Genomic DNA, 17938 nt, shown 5'->3' with positions numbered 1-17938 from the left:
ACATTTGGTTCTGGTCTGCATGTGACATGATCATTGATCTGTTCTCTCCTCTGTCCCTCTGTCCTTCCGTATCTTTGGCTCCCCGTCTCCTTCTCTCGCTCCCTTCTCTTCCTACTTATACCCCTCCTCTGGCTTCCCTCTGCCTTCTAAATGAGCCCCTCTTCTTGGCCTTTCCCTGCCTATTCACAGAAAATGATGAAGAAAGAAGCTCTTCTCCTCATCCCCAACGTCCTGAAGGTTTTCTTAGAAAATGGGCAGATCAAATCATTCACGTTTGATGGCCGGACCACTGTTAAGGTACATACAGAGTGTCCTGTCTTGGGTCAACATTTGCCCTCTCTGGAGCACACAGAGCTGCTGGTTCCTGGGTTTATCTGAGTCTGCACAGAGTTGCGTCTGGAGCAAGGTGGCCTTTGAGCTTCAGCTTCTGGGAGGACCAGTCTGCAAGAACACACAGCCCTCAGATGAGGGTGTTGGGGGAGGGGAGAATTTGAGTGCCCAGCTGTGTGTGTGTGTGTGTGTGTGTGTGTGTGTGCACATGTACGCACATATGCGCAGAAGCATGGGTGCATGTGTGTGTACACACCTACTAGTGGATTGCTTTGTGTCCACCGGGCCCTTCAAGACTCTTAGGAGCTAAGAAGTTTGAAGATCATTAAACCATTTATAAAGCGAAAGTGATTTATATTGCTACAATAACATCTACACACATTTACACACAGAAATCAACAAACACAATCTCTTGGGAGATTAGCTTAGCCATGCTTTGCTTTTTAAATAAGAACCAGATCTTAAGCACTGAACCAAGATTTGAAACGTCCAGCCATAGGCCCCTTGGCTCTTCCTTTCATAGGAAGAAAAATTACTGAGCTGTGATTCTTAAGAGCTCAGCCAGCCATCTAAAAGTTGTAGCGATTCCCTTAGTGCTGAGGAGCAAAGGCAATGAAACGATTAACCCCCAGGTTCAACTCTTATCTGGGACAGAAATAACCACCTCCTGCTTTTTCTGGACTCCTTCCAGAAAGATAATGCCATCCCCAGAATGAATTTCCATACAACCAATGGAATAGCATCTGCCCAGAAAACCCACCTTGGCTCACAGGTGTCCCGAGGTCCCCATGCTGAGGCCAAGACAATTCTATAAACAAAGAAACCCCGGGGCCAAGAAACTTCCCTGAGAGGAATTATCAGGTGGTCAGAATTGGCACTTCTCTCCCAGACAGCTTTTGGGAATATCTGAGGGGATGTGGGGTCGTCCCATGATTTGGTGTGCTGCTGGCATTGAGTGTCTCTGGGTCAGAGATGCTAAGTGTCTTGCAGGGAGTGAGGCAGTCCCTAAAGATGAAGAATTGTCCTGCCCAAAGTGCCGGCAGCACCCAAGTCACAAAACACTGGGCCTAACCCGTGTTGATGGAACTGGAGTCTCTTTGAAAGGCTTCAGCCTGGTTGGTTCCCTGAAAGCATAGGACTGAAACATACTTCTTAGGGTCTCCTGGGATGGTCTCTTGCCCATTGAAGGTCTCAGCATATGGGAGGGACATTGAAATACAACTAGGCCACTGAGGGGTGTCCAGATGCCCCGCATCCAGATGTGGATATCTCTCTGTGTTGGAATCCTTCTTGGTGTTCATTCATGGGTCGGTATGCCCTTTGGAGACCTGCCTCTGCACTGAACATTTACTCCTCTTTTTTCCCCCTTGGAGGCTTCTGCGAGCATTCTCCTACCTCACAATGACACCACTGTTGTTGCTTCCAGGTAGTCCCAGCCTTCGAGGCCAGCAGTGTCCCCTGGCTTGTGATCTCACCCTGACCTCAGGGAAGGTACACTGGCTATTCATTGGAACTTGGACAGGCTGCCAAGCCATTTGTCCCTGAGAGGTACCTGGGTGAATTAACAGCCTGGCATGGGAGCTGTTACACTTCTAACACCAGTTGGCAGTCGCCAGCTTGGCCATCCACAATCCCAAATGCAGCCAAACTGCAAAGAAAACCCCATTTGTCCCTGCCAGAGCTCCAGCAACACTGGCGCCTCTGTGACTGCTTGTCTGATACAAAGAGATACTCTCAAGTACCCACCAGTTTCCAGCCTAACATCTGAATAGCAAAGCATCATTTCCTGTTCACTGAGGGGCTTGTTTGGCAACCCCGGCTGTAAGGGAGCTTCACGTTCCCAAGCCTGCTTCCTTCTGGCCTTTGGGAGGCTGAGCCGTGCTGACTCCACGAACACGCATACTGAAGCCCTGTGGTGTGCTGAAGTCCCAGCAAATAGATGGCAGAAGTCTCAAAACTGACATTTGGGCAGCCCCCAAGGATATGTTTCCAGACATCCTAATATTAAAAGTAGGGTAGCAGAGCAGACAGAGCCCAGAAGGAGTCAGATTTATGACTGTACACAAGACACGTGACATAGTTTCTCTGCGTGGACACATTTCTCAAGTTGCCAAATTGATCGTCTCTGAAAGCCAGCAACGATCAAAAATGAACATCCTGCCAGTAACTCGAGTCATTCAATTTAGATTATGAATCCAGAAATATTCTACTTTTTAATCACATAATTGTGGCTCATGGTCTTGTTAATTCTTAAGTAAAGAGTTGATAAACAAACTACAGTGAACATTCTGACTTATGTAAGGTGAGGGAAGAACCAGCACAGTGTCTTCCTTATTCAATGGCTTGCTTAGTAAGCACTCAGAAAATGTGTTGTTGAATGGAAGGAGAAAAGGAGGGAGGGAGGGACATGAGCTTCTTTTGTCATATGCCTGGCTGGGCCAAGTTCAGAAACACCTTCCTCTACCCCCTGCACCCTTTGGTGTTCCCCAGGGCCCAAGTACTCATGGGTCACTCTCCTTATCCTGGAGAACGCGTGGGCCACTATAAAGGCCTGTGTCTCTGGCCACTTCCCTAGCCTTAGCCCCCTCCCCAGGACCATCTTTCTTGGTGCTCCATCTCCCTCTTCCATGTTTGGTGCTGAGAGTGGCTTAGAACTGGAATGTATCTCCCTCTCAAGGCTCTTCTTTTCTCTTCCACAGGATGTGATTGTGACATTACAGGACCGTCTTTCCCTGAGGTACATTGAGCACTTTGCTCTTGTCCTTGAGTATGCCGGGCCAGAACAGAACCACAAGTTCCTGCTTCTCCAGGACAAGCAACCCCTGGCTTATGTAAGTAACTCCTTTAGCCTGGCTTGAGAACTTTGCATGTGGCCTCTACTAGAGAAGAGGACTCCAGGCACTCTCTTTCTGGAAAATTCAAAACAATTTGCTCAGCCGGATCCCAGAAGTTATGGTTCACAGTGAGGTCTATACTAACCACATCCAGCAGGCTTTCAATGATATTCCTCATGACATAAGAAGGGCATGAAGATTGTTAGTCCTGGTCTCTAGTGGGGAAGGTGTGAGGTGGTGGGTCACTGCAGGGCTCCCGGAATGCTAACATGAACAGCAGTGTCAACCATCCTGTGTCCTGGAAGCCCTGCCTCAGAGGAAACTTGGCCTTCAGATGAAGGCTTTAATATGAAAAGGTCAACAAGTGGAGCGTACTGAGACCACTAAGGCCAGGACAAGTGTGGGCTGAGAATGGGCTGAGTGGGGCCCAGAATGGGCAGCATGTCACCCACATCAACTTCCAAGGCAGAGTAGGAGAGAGAGAGAGAGAGAGAGACTGGGGAAGCTGGCTAGCACTTCACCAACGGCAAATCACCAAGAAGAGTCAGAGAGGCCAACCAGGGCCAACCAGTGTTCCCAGAGAGGGAGGGAAGGAATTGGAGAGGGACAGTTGGGGAGGAAATGCCTACATGGAAGCATAGTAAAAATCAAAATCAGACACACACAAAAATGAAAGGATTTTATGAAAGAGAAATTCTTCAAGTTTAGCTCTCAGCCAAATGCAGTCCAGAGACTCCTCCTACATTCCCACCTGTGAAGGGAAGATTAGTAGCTTGGAAGGGGGGCCTAAGCACCTCCAGCCTCTCAAGAGGCGTTTTGAATCCAATTGGTCTCTTTTGCCAAATGGGATTTTAAACTTTTTTATTACAAAAAAAAATCTCAAACATACACATAAGTAGAAGGAATTGTATAATGAATCCTCGTTACCCAAGGCAGCTTCAGCAATTACCAATATATTACCAACTTGTTTCACCTGTACCTCCAAATGGGATTTTAAATCTTTGGTTTGGCTTTTAATCAGCAATGTACCCTGCTTGCAGCTGAGCCACTCTGCAAGGTAAAGGCATTGGCCCCACAGTGAGAAAAGAGAGAAGTTCCCAGGAACCCTCTCTTCCCACCTCTTGTCTTGGGCCTTAGACCCAATTGTTGATGAAGGCCATGTCCTGGTTAAGTGATTCAAAAATTCTAGTCCCCTTGGACCAGAGGGGTGGGCAAGACCTTTCCTCTGAGGATAATTGCAAAGGGCCAGGTGGGAGACCATGATAAGCAGCACCCAACCTCCATCCCAAGCCCCACGTTGAGGAGTCACCCTGCTGGCTCTTTTTGCTACAGCTACTGATTCCCAGGTGTCTTTTTCTCCCACCTCTCATCCTGGTGTTCAGGTCGTACAGCGGACACACTATCAAGGAATGAAATGCCTCTTCCGAATAAGCTTCTTTCCCAAAGACCCTGTGGAACTGTTGCGCCGGGATCCTGCTGCTTTTGAGTACCTGTACATCCAGGTAGAATCTGATTGGGGATAAACAGACAGACAGACCAGTGGACTAACAAGCAGTCAGGCTGTTCTGCCATCACTGTGAAGTCGCTATGTAACTTATTCCAACCTCCAGGTAGCCCTGAAGGCCCTTTCCTTTTCTGCTACCATCGTAGGCCATGGCTAAGTTGTTTAGCCTGGTGACTGGAGCCGGCTGTGGCTCAAGTCCTGTCTCTCTGTCTAGACAGATCTCATCAGTTTTTCAGGAGCAAGCAACCCAAGGAATTCTGTCAACATCACAGGATCCCAAGGTTTACTGAGCTCATTTGGGTAACAGGGTGGCCCAACCCCCAATGCCTAGCTCCATTAAGGAGATGATTCCGAATTCAGTTCATCCAGAAACATTTGCTGAACACTGACTCTGGAGCAGGCCCTGTGCTAGGTGCTGCCAATCAAGGTAAACAATAAATTGTCCTAGCTCTCTGGATCTCATAGACAGACATACGCACAAGTAAATCTAAAACAGTGGGACAGTCCTGTAATGATGGCAGGGTGCAGTGTCAGTTGGAGCAGCCAGGAGGAGGCAGTTTGCCAACTCTTCTTGGATGGAGGATAGTGGAGGCTTCACAGAGGAAGCAATACATGCATGCTCTTAGCCTTGAAGGACGAGTAGAAGTTTGCTGTGTACAGACGTGGAGTGGAGGGGGCACATTCTAGGCAAAGGGACTTGCAGCTATAAAGTCTTGGTGGCATGAAACAGCATGCTCTGATGAGACAACTATGAGTAACTTATTTACCTGGAGTTCAGAATGTGAGGTAAGGAGCAATAAGAAATGAAATGGGAGAGACGGGAAGCAGATGGTGAAGGGCTTGACACGTCGTGACAGGCACAGGCTTCAAAGTGATTTAGACCTGTGTTTTAACAAGCTCTCCAAGGGATTCTGATGCCCATTGGAGTTTGGGAACCACTGTTTTAGGGTAGTGGGTCTTCACTGTAGCTGCACATTAGAATTATCTGGGAAGGTTTGGAAAAAAGAAAAAGTTCTGCTCCACCCAAGACCAAATCAAAACATTAATATTTTCTAAATCCCTCAAGTGATTTGAATGTGTAGCCAGGGTAAAGAAATTCTGCTGTAGGGTGGGGGTACAGAAATGTTGAAGGGAGAGTAACCTAGTCAGATGAGCAAATTTGAAAGGTTACATAGTGCTAAGGAAGTACACCAGCTAGGGAGCTATTACGGTTATCCAGAGGAGAGATGATGGGGACCAGAACCAGGGCAGTGATGGATGGGGTGGGGTGGGATTCAAGATATAATTAAAAGGGAAAATCAATGGTCTTAGACTCAATGAGTGTCTAGTGGAGGTGGTATCATTCTCCAAGTTAAGGAATACAGGTAGAGTGGGTTTGGGAAAAAGAGGAGTTCATTTTGGGGATGTATTGAGTTTTAGGTGCCCATGGAACATACAGAGTGCTTGATGAGAAGAGAAAAGTAGGCTCAAAACTCATCTCTGATGATGTCTGTGATAGCGACACCTGCAGATGTGCTGTGAAACATCATCGTTGCCCTTCTAGCTATCTAAAATGTTGGGAACATTTCTCAAACAACCTTGGGCTCCCAAACCAGTGCTCTAGGGGGCGATGAGTTGTGGTTCCTCTATGAATTTTATAAGGTTAGTTGTCATTTCTTTTGGCCTTAAATTTCTTCTCCTGGGAGTCATTTTTAATTCCAATGATTTTGGAATCTAGTGTCAAGACCATGTCCACCCTCTCTCTCCCCTTCGTGATAATATGCACTTCACCTGTAATTCCTTCTTTTTTATATTGAACAGCCTTATGGAAGTCTCATTGATATACAAACTGCACATATTTTTAACAATTTTTTTAATGTTTATTTATTTTTGAGACAGAGAGAGACAGAGCATGAGCGGAGGAGGGGTAGAGAGACAGAGGGAAACACAGAATCCGAAGCAGACTCCAGGCTCTGAGCTGTCAGCACAGAGTCCGACGCGGGGCTCGAACTCACGAGCTGTGAGATCATGACCTGAGCCGAAGTCAGACACCCAACCGACTGAGCCACCCAGGCTCCCCTAAACTGCACATATTTAAAATAACAACTTGATAGTTTTTGACATATGTTTATATCTATGAAACCATCATCACAATCAAGATATTGAACATATCTGTTGCCCCCAAAAGTTTGCTCAGGCTTTTGTGTAATTCACCACCCCCTATTCCCAGGCAACCACTGACCTGATTTCTGTCACTATAGATTGCCTTGCATTTTCTAGAGTTTTATATAAATGAGATCATACAGTCTGTACATTTATTTTGGTCTGGCTTCTTTCACCAAGTATGATTTTGAGACCTATCCTTGTTTTTGTGTGTACCATGACCCCATTCCTGTTCATTGTTGAGTGGTATTCCACAGTATGGATGTACCAAAATGTTTTTATCAGTTCACCTGCTGATGGACATTGGGGTTGTTTCCAGGTTTTGGCTACTACAAACAAAGCTTCTACAAACATTCATGCACAAGTCTTTGTATGGCACATGCTCCCTTTTTTCTTGGGCAAATACCAAAGAATGGAATGGTTTGATCGTACAGCAGATCTGTCTCTCTTTAATTTTTTTTTAAAAAGAAACTCCAATACTGTTTTCCCAAGTGGTGGTACCATTTTCTACATTCCCACCAGCCATGTATGAGAGTTCCAGTTTCTCCACATCCTCATCAGCACTTGGTATTGTTGGTATTGTTTTTAGGCATTTAAAAAAATTTTTTTTAAGTTTATTGATTATTGAGAGACAGAGCATGAGCAGGGGAGGGGCAGAGAGAGGAGGAGACACAGAATCCGAAGCAGGCTCCAGGCTCTGAGCTGTCAGCACAGAGCCCGACGTGGGGCTCAAACTCACAAACTGTGAGATCATGACCTGAGCTGAAGTCGGACACTTAACCGACTGAGCCACCCAGGTGCCCCAGTTTTTAGGCATTTTAATAGTATGCAGTGGCATCTCGGTGGTATCTCAACTTGCACTTTCCCAGTGACTAGTGATGTTGAACATCTTTTTGTGTGCTTGTTTGCCAACACGCATCTTTTTTACTGAAGTGTCTTTTCAAATCTTTTGCCTGCTTTTTTACTGGACTTATTTGTCTTCTCATTAGTGAGTTATGAGACTTCCTCATATATCCTGGATATGAGTTGCTTGTTGGATATGTTTTTTCTCCCAGTCTGTGGCTTCTCTTTTCAGTCTCTAAACAGTGTCTTTCACAGAGCAAGTGTTTGTATTTTGATGAAGTCCAATTTCTCAATTTGTTCTCTGACAGATAATGCTTTTATGGATCATGCTCGTGATGTCATATCTATAAAATCTCAAGGTCACAGAGATTTTCTCCTATTTTTTTTCTAGAAGTTTTATCATTTTAGTTTTTACATTTAGGTCTGTGGTCCATGCTGACATAATTTTTTTAGGCAGTACAAGTTAGTGATCAAATTTTTTCTTTTTTTCTTTTTTTTGTATTATGGATATATCCAGCTGTGACTGGACCATTTGTTAAAAAGACTGTTATTTTCCACTGTAGTACCTTTGCACCTTTGTCAAAAAGCACTTGTCTATATATGTGTGGGTCTGTTTCAGAACTCTTTATTGATCTACTTGTCTATTTTTATGCCGACATCACACTCTTGATTATTGTAGCTCTATGAATCTTAAAATCAGGTAGTGTTTATCTTCTAGCTTTGTTCTCAAAGAAGAACACTCTTTGGTCATTCTAGGTCCTTTGCATTGAATTTTAGAATTAACTTGTCAATTTCTACCAAAAATCTGCTGTGATTTTAATTGAGATCATATTGAATCTATAGATCAGATTGGGGAGAATTGACATCTTACTGGGTCTTCTGACCCATGAACAAAGTATATTTCTATATTTATTTGGGTCTTCTTTAATTTTTCTCATCAGTATTTTCTAGTTTTCAGTGTACATGTCTTTCACTTATTTTTACAGATTTATCCCTAATTATATCATATTTTTGATGCTACTGTAAATGGTTTTGACTTTTAATTTGAATTTCCAATTGTTTGTCATAAGCATGTAGAAATGCAATTGGTTTATATATGTTGCTCTTATATCCTGCAACCTTGCTAACTTGTTAGTTTTAATAGGTATTTTATAGATTCCATTGGATTTTCTACATAAATGATCATGGATGAAGCATTCCTTTTCCACTCTCTCCTATGCTGTAGTGCTACCACTGTGGCTCCCTAGTACCTTAGTTCATCCTGGTTTAACCTCAACAAAATGAGCAACTGGTCTAATCAAGGCTGAATCATCAATAGCTAGGACTCTAATTCTCAGGGTTTGGGGGCTGTCATACCCTTATCCAGTAGCTCCAGGGGACCCCCTTTAGGATAACATAGGGAAGAGTGACTCATTGTTGCTTTTGACCTTCAGACCCCAAGGAATGGAATATCTGTCCCATCCCTGCAATCCATGTCTCATCCTGGGCTTTTGGGTTAGAGCCCTATGGAGAACTCTTCCCAGGGTCTCTCTTTATTACCATCTGAGCTAGTAGAGGATCCCTGTATGACTGGGGAATGCATTTAGGCCTCCAAGAAAAGGCAGGAAGGCCTCTTATAACAGGAGGAAGGAAAGAGAGTGGTGCCATGTGTCACTTTTGCAGTGACCTAGGTGTTCTGCCCATTTGTGCCTAGCCATTGTATGTATCTATCATTGAGAAGCCTGTCCAGTATCTGGTGGATGAGGCAAATAGTGTCCCCGAGACTTAAGGTCCCTCTGTTGCCTTTTCCCCAAGGGCAGAAACCTCCTCCTCCCCTTTACCTAGGATGTCTTACTTGACACCATGATTTTTTTCTGGGACTCAAGGGAGTAGATCAGGGGCAAGGTGGGGGGGAAGGGAACATCTTTTTAAACTGATAGGTTTGGACTGCCCTCTCCTGCAGAGTCGGAATGATGTTATCCGAGAACGCTTTGGAATGGACCCCAAGCCGGAGATGCTTTTGGGTCTTGCTGCCCTCCACATCTATATCACCGTCTCAGCCACTCGACCTAGTCAGAAGATCTCGCTCAAGAATGTGGAGTGAGTTCTGCCAGGGCCCTTCAGGAAGGTGGCAAATCACTGTAGAGGGAGAAAGTGCAATGGTTGAGCTGTGCTATGCTTTTCTGGAACAGAGAGCCTGGGGTGGGAGTGAGAATTGGAATTCCTCACACCTAGACTGTGATGCCTTTGAGCTATAGCTTCTGCTAGAGAACTATGGCCAATGTGATTCTCCTGCCCCCATCTCTCTTTTTCTCGCAGGCTCCTTCCCTCCCTCTGACTCTTAGATCCAATTCCTGCCTTGCTATCTTGCTTTCTCTGCCCCACTTTATGTCTCTCTCACTAATTTCTTGCTTTTCTTCTGCTTTTAGGAAGGAATGGGGTCTGGAACCCTTTCTTCCCCCCTCCCTCCTACAGGGCATCAAAGAGAAGAACTTCCGGAAATCTCTCTCTCAGCAACTGAAGGCCCACCAGACACATCCTTCCAGCGGCACCAAGGTACCCAGTGTCATCCATTGGGTGCCCTCCTCAGGCCCTAGTGAATGTGGGGGTCTCCTGTGTGGTTTCCCAGCAGGCCTGGCCTCCTGGGGACCCTCCCCACTGTTTTTGAGTTGGGTGCACAGACAGCTTGGCTGGATATGGGCAATGATTATGGAGAGGGATTTTCCCCAAACCTGAGCCACTTCCAGAGACAGCTCAGGGGCAAGTCACTGAGAGAGCCCAGGATCCTCAAGGCAAAGGGACCAGGATGCAGGAGGAGGCAATTCTCGGATCATTCCACCCATTTAGTCAGTGCTGATTGAGCACCTGCTGTGTGGACAGCACTGGACACTGGGGAGGCACGTTTTCCACGGAAATGACTGCTCCATTCCTCATTAGCTTTCTAATTCATCAGTCCTGCCATAGGGAATTCTGGGAGATGGAAGCACAGCCTGGTACAACAAGGCCTGACCTGGAGAATGGGTAACTGGGCAGCCTATGGAAGGCTCACGTCACTGCCCTGCTCTCCTACACATTCTCAAATGCCCTCTGAGGGACTCCCACCCCCTGCCCCTCTAGACCTGAAGGTCCCAGGCCCTTCCCAGTCTGCTGGTGCTTCCTGCCCAGGAGGCTGGAGGGTGGTGAAAGGCACTAGAATCAGCACACAGATGTAGACACAGGACACAGTCGCCCCCATATATTCTACCCATTCTGGATTCCTTGTATCACCAACTAGCTTCTCTTTTAAGATGCAAATTTCCCTAGAGAGTTAAGCCATTCCTACCTTGCTGTGCATATTTAATCAAATCGTTTTTTTCTTCCCAGAGGGAGAACATCAGTGCTCCCAGCCATCTCCTCAGCAAACATTTTTTTTTGAGGACCCCCACTACTTGGGCTGGAGACAGAAAGATGAAGAAGGCCTGCCTGCTCTCCGCCCTCAAGTCAGGCACAGGCTAGTGGGGAAACACAACAGTCACAGCACAGTGCGACAGTCAGTCACAACATGATGCAACAGGCGTGGGGGCCCTGGAAACACGGAGGAGGAGGAACACCCAGCCCAGACTTAGGGAGGTAGAAAAGGCCAGAAATGGGTGCATTTGATGCCAGAGCTGGGTCTTGACAGATAGGGGTTTATCTAGATGAGGGGGAGGTAGGGGGGAGGAAGACTTTCCCAGGCAGGCAGATAGATCCATCTGTACCAAGCCCCAGGGATATAAGAGAACATTGTGCATGGAAAGAAATGCAAATAGTTCAGCAATAAGCAAGTACAGAGAGTGCAAGGAAACATGCCTGGGGAGGGGGACAAGAGAGAAGGCCAGAGAAGCTGGCAGGAGCCAGTTGTGTGCTGGAGCACCTTGTATGCCATGGGGAAGGGCTGTCCTTCATCTTGGGGTCATCAGGGAGCCACTGAAGGATTTAAGCAGGCAGCTGATCTGATGACACTTATGTTTTAGGCTTCTGCCCTTAACAGCAGTGTGGAGGGGTCGAGTGATTGGAGTATGGATAGTCTGGAAAGGAAGTTAGGAGGTACAATCAAGGTGATCTGATGGCTGGTGGTCCTGAGGTGAGAGGACGAGGGAGGAGCCCAGTGTGACACAGGTTTCTGGCTCTAATGCCTGGAGGAAGCTGGTACCACTGATAGAGACTTTTCTATGAGGGAATGGCAGAGGAAAGACCCCTGGCTGGGGATGGCAAGTACCAAGGTGGCAATAGGGGATCTCAGGACAGAGATATAGATGAGGCAGGGTGTCAAGAGTTAGGGAGAGGTGTTAGGATTATCCCAAGAACAAAACGAGTAAGCTGGGTTTTGAAGGCCCAAGGATCAGGAGGTAGGAGAAAGGTTTAGACAGGGAGACGGGATACTAGAGTTGTCCAAACTGGAACCTTCCAGCAGTTTTTCCGAGGGTGTCCTCACACTCCCAGTGTGGCTTGCTGACTAGTCTGACTAGTGCCTGTCCTAAGATGTTGACTCTCCTTCCTGAGAACACAAGTTTACTTTTCCTGTGCAACTCAGGCTTCTTATGTTTCTGGATGGGTTGTTTCCACAGGGCTCTGCAATTCAGGCAAAGCTCCAGTATCTTCGAATTCTGAATGAACTTCCGACCTTCACGGGCGTTTTGTTCAACACTGTGGGCCTGGTCAGTGAGGGCAGTGGTCGGGAGGGAACCCCTCGTGTGCACTTGTGCTTGGGTCGGGGGCAGGAGAGACTCCACTACAGCTTTAGGGTGGCATTCTCTGTCAGCAAATACTTCCAAAGACCTTCCTGCCTCTTCCTCCTCTTTCTCCCTCTCCCTTCCCATGGTATTCTGGTCCTGCCTCTGGTAAAATGGTAAAGTAGGAGGCCATATTTGTTTACGATATCCCTCCATGACCCTTCTGCATCCCCTTTCCTCAATTTCAGGGGTCAGCAAACCTCCTGCATAAAGAGCTAGTTAGTACCTATTTTAGGCTTTGCAGGCCACCCAGGTCTCTGTCCCAACTATTTAGCCACCATTGTAGTGCAAATAGAGCCATAGACAGTGCATAAACAAATGAGCATGGCTGTATTCCAATATCTCTTTATGGGCACTGAAATTTGATTTTCATGTGATTTTCACATGGTACAAAATATGGTTCTTTTGAGTTTTTTCCAACCATTTAAAAATGTAAAACGCATTCTTAGTTTCTGGACCATACAAACACTGGCGGTGGGCCTGATGTGGCCCCCCCCCCCCAGGCTTTCTGAGTCTGTGTACTTCCCCCTACCTGCCCAGGGCCCCCACTGCAGTAACACCCCTCTCTATAGCGGGGCACAGCTGGTACCCCCCCAACCTGTGGCCCAGGCTAATTCACCCTAGTGAGCTGTGGTGAAAGGAAATTCAAATCATTTTGCGGACTGGATCCAGGTGCTTGTCATGCTCTGGGGAACATGCTGTCATGTTTGTGGGGCACACTGCCTGGAAAACTGCTTATCAAAGTGTCTAGAGCAGATGTAAAGAGGTTCCTTGGGGTGATGCTAATTCCAGGGAATGGGCCAGCAGAGGGCTGAGGCTTGATGGTGCCCAGCATCCTGTCAGGACCACTTAAGGGAGTCCAGCCCACCAGGTGCAGAGGTAGACATTTACATACTTGGATTTGCAGATCCCTGAAAGCCTACTGCCCCCTCCCTCTACACCCCCCACCCCCTCACATCGCCTCTGCCACTGGGGCCATTCCGCCATTCCTTTGGGTTAAGACTGCTGGAGTGCCAGTTAAAAGGCAAGTAGCTTCTTAGGGAAGCTACACTCCCCACCCCAACCCTGATATTAAGCACCCAATCAACTCCTTAACACCTTAGGCAGAGTGAATGGCAGTTTTGCTTTTGGCATTAGGTGGGAAGCGCGAGTTTAAGTGGCTCTTGGGTAGGGAGGTAAAGAGGAAAACAGGATACCACCTGTTCAGGTAGAGCACTGGGTGGGGGGGATTGCGAGTGACCTGTAGCAGCAAATGGAAAGTCCCTGGAGATTGGTAGGAAGAAGATGCTGCAGAGCTTTAAAAACAAAGCTCACAATTTTGCTAGAGCCAGCCTTGCCACTGACCACCTCACTCAGCCTATTGTGGAGGCTAAGGTGTCCATTTAGACCAGTGACCTGGGGCCCTGCCCTGGGGACAGAAGCATCCCAGACCATTTTCCCCTTGAGGTTGTCCTCCTGTCCTGGCACTAAGCCTCAGATATTTCCAGACCTCCCAGCAGAACCAGTTCAATGCCTGTTTTCTATTTCCTCCCGCCTCATCGGCCGCCTCCTCTGCCCTCCTTTCGGTGAATGCTGCCCTCCATGCTCGGGTATCAGGATGAGAAGCAGTCAGCCACCACTCTTCTGGTGGGACCCCGTCACGGCATCAGCCATGTTATCGACCTCAAAACCAACCTCACCACTGTGCTGTCCGAGTTCAGCAAGATCAGTAAGATCCAGCTGTTCCGGGAGAACCAGGGCGTGGCCCGGGTGGAGACCAGCATCATGGATGCCAAGGTAAGCCCAGCTTTGAGGAGCTACTTCTCTCCAGGGACAGGCCTTAGGAACACAGGAAGAAGTAAAGAGCACTTGAGCCTTTTCAGTGAGAGCCGGTGATTCTAAAGTGGTTCAGATCCAGGGTCCCTTTAGGCTCATCTTTCTTTCCTTTCTCAACCCTGTGGGACATGCTATCTTGACCACACATTAGGGTCAGCCAGTGCTGGAGAAGGCTGGGAAGTGTCAGATCAACCCACAAGAGGTCTTCAGCAGAGGGCAGGGGAATTGAACTCAGAGCTACCCCCAGGCTGTAGCTTCCCAATCTTTCTTGTGTCACAGCACACATAGAAAATGATATTCATGTGGAACAGTGGGATAAATAGTCCAGCCCACAGACTCTGGCCTCTCTGGGCCCTGCCTGGCCTCCCCAGAGGCTGAAGAGATATGCGCACACCAGTTGGGGAGCCCTGCCATAAGCATACACACTTGCAATCATGGAGGAGGAGGTATCTGAATATATGGCGAGACCCAAGGAAGCCTGGGAAGATGGGGAACCGGCCGAGCCTCACCCACATCTTACCTCCCGAAGTTCAGCTCTTCTGGAATCTTAGAACTTTTCTCATAGATCAGCTCCTTCAGACTGGCAAGGAACTGTTACCTGTGCAGAGTCTGGCCGCCATGGTCAGCCACCCCCTCCATGGCTCTCATGTTGAACACCCAGTAACCAGTGGGCGGGGGGTGGGGGCAGGCCTGTCTGCCAGCTGGCGGAAGCTATTAGAAGAGGTGCAATTTTCCTTTCTTAAAGGATTTCCCACAGGGAGATGTTGTTAGCGATTAAGAGATGGAGTGTTTGCTGTTTCTAAAAGAGCAAATTATTTATTTTTGTCTTTGTGAAATCCAGAAAACTTTACTATGTTAATTTTTCCACCTGTGATTCCTAGTATTCCCATTGGTTTAGGAACCTGCCTGGAGCTGATATCTAATTGGCTTGTGGCCACTTCCTCAACCAATGATCTCTGCCCTCCTCCGATGTTGTTGGGTAAAAAAGCAAATGGACAGATAGGGAAGGGACAGGAAGGAACAGAAGACATGCAGGGTAGATGTGGCTTCCTGAGAAATTTAAGGACTGTAAAAGAGAGAAATAGCTTTCCAAATGAGTTGTCTTCTATGTTGTAAAAGTGATTGTCAACATTGGCTGCATAATAGAATTTCCTTGAGAGCTTTTTAAAAATTCAGATGCCTGAGTCCTGTTTCCAGAGACTGTGATTGAATTAATCAGGGTGCAGCCTGGGCATCAGGATTTATCTACTTTTCAGTTCCCCAAGTGATTCTGTAGGATAGCTGGATTTGAGAACCACTGACCTCTGGGTCCAAAGCTCTGGGGGGCACCAGGCTGAGCAGGGCCAGTGGATATTGCCTGAGTGAGGAGCACTGTTCTCATTTCTAGGAGTGATCCAGCCACAGGTCTGGGCCTGAATGCTGCCCAGGAGAGACCACACTCTTACTGGGGAGACTAGACTCACAAAGACACATGACCTGCCTTAATAACACAACATCAGAACATGTATGGAGCTCTGGAATCAGACAGACCAGGTTCAAATCCCAGCTCTACCCTACCAAGCTGTGTGGCCTTCAAAAAGTGTCTTAACCTCTCTGAACACTGATTTCCTCAACTGCAACATGGAATGCCTATCTCCAAAGGCTGTCGTTCAGGAGTAAGCGAGAAAACGTAGGTAAAAAGTCTTAGCACATTGCCTGATACATAGTAAGTACTCAACCTGTTATTTTTTTCAAAAGCAAAACAGCAATGAAGAAAAGTTAATAGGAAGTAAATTTTGCAGGTAAGTATGGTGTGGAACATGGAACAAAAGAATAGGAAGGGGTTAACCAGAACTGGCTTCCCACAAGAGAGTGTTTTAAGCTGGATCTTGAAGTGATAGGCATGGATTAGCAGAGAGAAGTGGGATGTGTTCACAGGCAGAGAGCAAGCATGGAAATAAGCAAGTCATATGTGCAGGTGGATAAGCATAGTTGCTTGGCTGGAGAGGAGGATAAAGAGAAAAAAGATTGGCGAGATTGGGGGTGGGCAGACCAAGCTGGGTAAAAGCTTCGAAAAGGCAAGGCTAGTGTGAAGCCAGGGAGGTGAGGAGGGGATCATGGCACTAGTGCCAAGGCGAAATGATAAGGTCAGGGCCTGAGCTGGAGGGACAGCAATGAAAAAGAGTGAATGTGAAACATACAGAATCACTAAGCGTGTGCATCCATATGCCCACACATGTTCCTCTCTTGCACATGAAATGCACCTGTCTTATTATACCTAACCCTTATTGCCTGCTCCCTGTATCCTGAGTACACTGAAGACCGGGGTTATGCACGTGGCATGCAGCACACAGAGGGTCCAAATCATGGGTGAAAGGAGAGGTGAGAGACCACATTATGGGATAAACGGGGCATCACGTTGGTGAATGGAGTGGGGCTAGGAGAAGGTTGCACTTTGCTGAGTGGGAAACAGCAAATGGATAGGTAGATGATGCAAGCGCCAGGTGTTGGATAGTTCAGGTATGCCCTCCTTTAAGCAGGTAGATACAATGCATATGAAAAAAACACAGGAGAATTATCCATTTTGCATTGGAATGTTTCTGCTAGGCAGAACAATGGCCCCCTCCCAAACATGCCCATGCCCTATTCCCCAGAACCTGTGAATATGCCTTGTTATATTGGGGGGGGGGGAAGTGGGTTAGGGTTGCAGGTGGAATTAATCATCTGACCTCAAGAGAGGGAGATTAGTCTGGATTATCCAGGTGGGCCCAGTGTAATCACAAGGGTCCTTATAAGTAGAAGAGGGAGGTAGAAGAGAAGGTCAGAGTGATGTGATGTGATGTGATGTGATGTGATGTGATGTGATGTGATGTGATGTGATGTGATGTGATGTGATTGATGTCATGTCATGTCATGTCATGTCATGTCATGTCATGTCATGTGAGAAGGGCTCAGCCCAACCTTGTTGGCCTTGAAGATGGATGAGAGAGCCATGAGCCAAGGAATATGGGTGGCCTCCAGAAGCTAGAAAAGGCAAGGAAACCCATTCCCTCCTAGAGCCTCCAGAAGGGATGCAGCCCTGTCTACCCTTGATTTTTAACCCAGTGACCCTCGAGTCTGATTTCTGACCTCCAGAACTGTAAGAGAACAGATGTGTATTGTTTAAGCCACTGAGTTTGGGTTGATTTGTTACAGAAGCAACAGGAAACTAACATAAAGGTGAGATTCCTTCAAGTAGGGAACCCTCATACCCTGCATTAAAGATACAGTTTGACTGATAAATGTTCTGCCCACACCCAAGTTTTGTTAAGATCAGATGCATCTGTAATCAGAGATGTCTGCTATGTGTATCACTACAGGTCAGTACCCTATGAAATAGACAGGATGGTATTTATACTTTTCGCAGATAAATCAGCATAGGTATGGTCGACAATATGGTGATGGGAGAAAAAGAGGAAGATTGAGGGAGAAAAAAGATCCAGGCTTCCATTTGACAGTCAATAAGAACTTACCTTTGCTAAGAAGCATGCTAAACCCAATAGGAGATACAAACATGAAATGAAAAGAAAAATATGGCTCCTTGCCCTCAAGAAGCTTTCTGTGCTGTAGGAGAGAAAGAAGTGTGCTAATACATGGCATACCAAAGAAGGTACCATTAGAAGAGGTACCAAGAGCGTATCAGAGTACAGAGGAGGGAAAAATTAAATCTGGCTCAGGGATTAAGGAAGCTTCCTGGAGGCACTCCATATCAGCAATACCTA

The 17938-nt window shown here is 46.9% G+C and overlaps 1 protein-coding gene across 6 annotated transcripts in view; it reads left to right on the top strand.

Moving 5' to 3' along the window:
- FRMPD3 (FERM and PDZ domain containing 3) overlaps nt 1-17938 on the top strand; it is an 85568-nt gene that overhangs the window by 39854 nt on the left and 27776 nt on the right. For 5 of the 6 annotated variants that reach the window (XM_019435674.2, XM_053891287.1, XM_053891288.1 and 2 more), the window contains 7 exons: nt 190-297; nt 3030-3161; nt 4547-4666; nt 9596-9732; nt 10062-10188; nt 12219-12308; nt 13980-14159. In XM_019435674.2, the coding sequence (XP_019291219.2) occupies nt 190-297; nt 3030-3161; nt 4547-4666; nt 9596-9732; nt 10062-10188; nt 12219-12308; nt 13980-14159 (894 nt within the window). Of the gene's footprint in view, nt 1-189; nt 298-1486; nt 1638-3029; nt 3162-4546; nt 4667-9595; nt 9733-10061; nt 10189-12218; nt 12309-13979; nt 14160-17938 lie in introns of those variants that run through there. The other variant, XM_019435680.2, reaches the window with a different exon arrangement.

Source organism: Panthera pardus, unplaced genomic scaffold, assembly GCF_024362965.1.
Source record: "Panthera pardus isolate Hobbes unplaced genomic scaffold, ASM2436296v1 HiC_scaffold_27, whole genome shotgun sequence".
Lineage (NCBI taxonomy): Eukaryota > Metazoa > Chordata > Mammalia > Carnivora > Felidae > Panthera > Panthera pardus.
The sequence above is the reverse complement of the archived record's forward strand: the minus strand, read 5'-3'. Positions and strand labels throughout refer to the sequence as shown.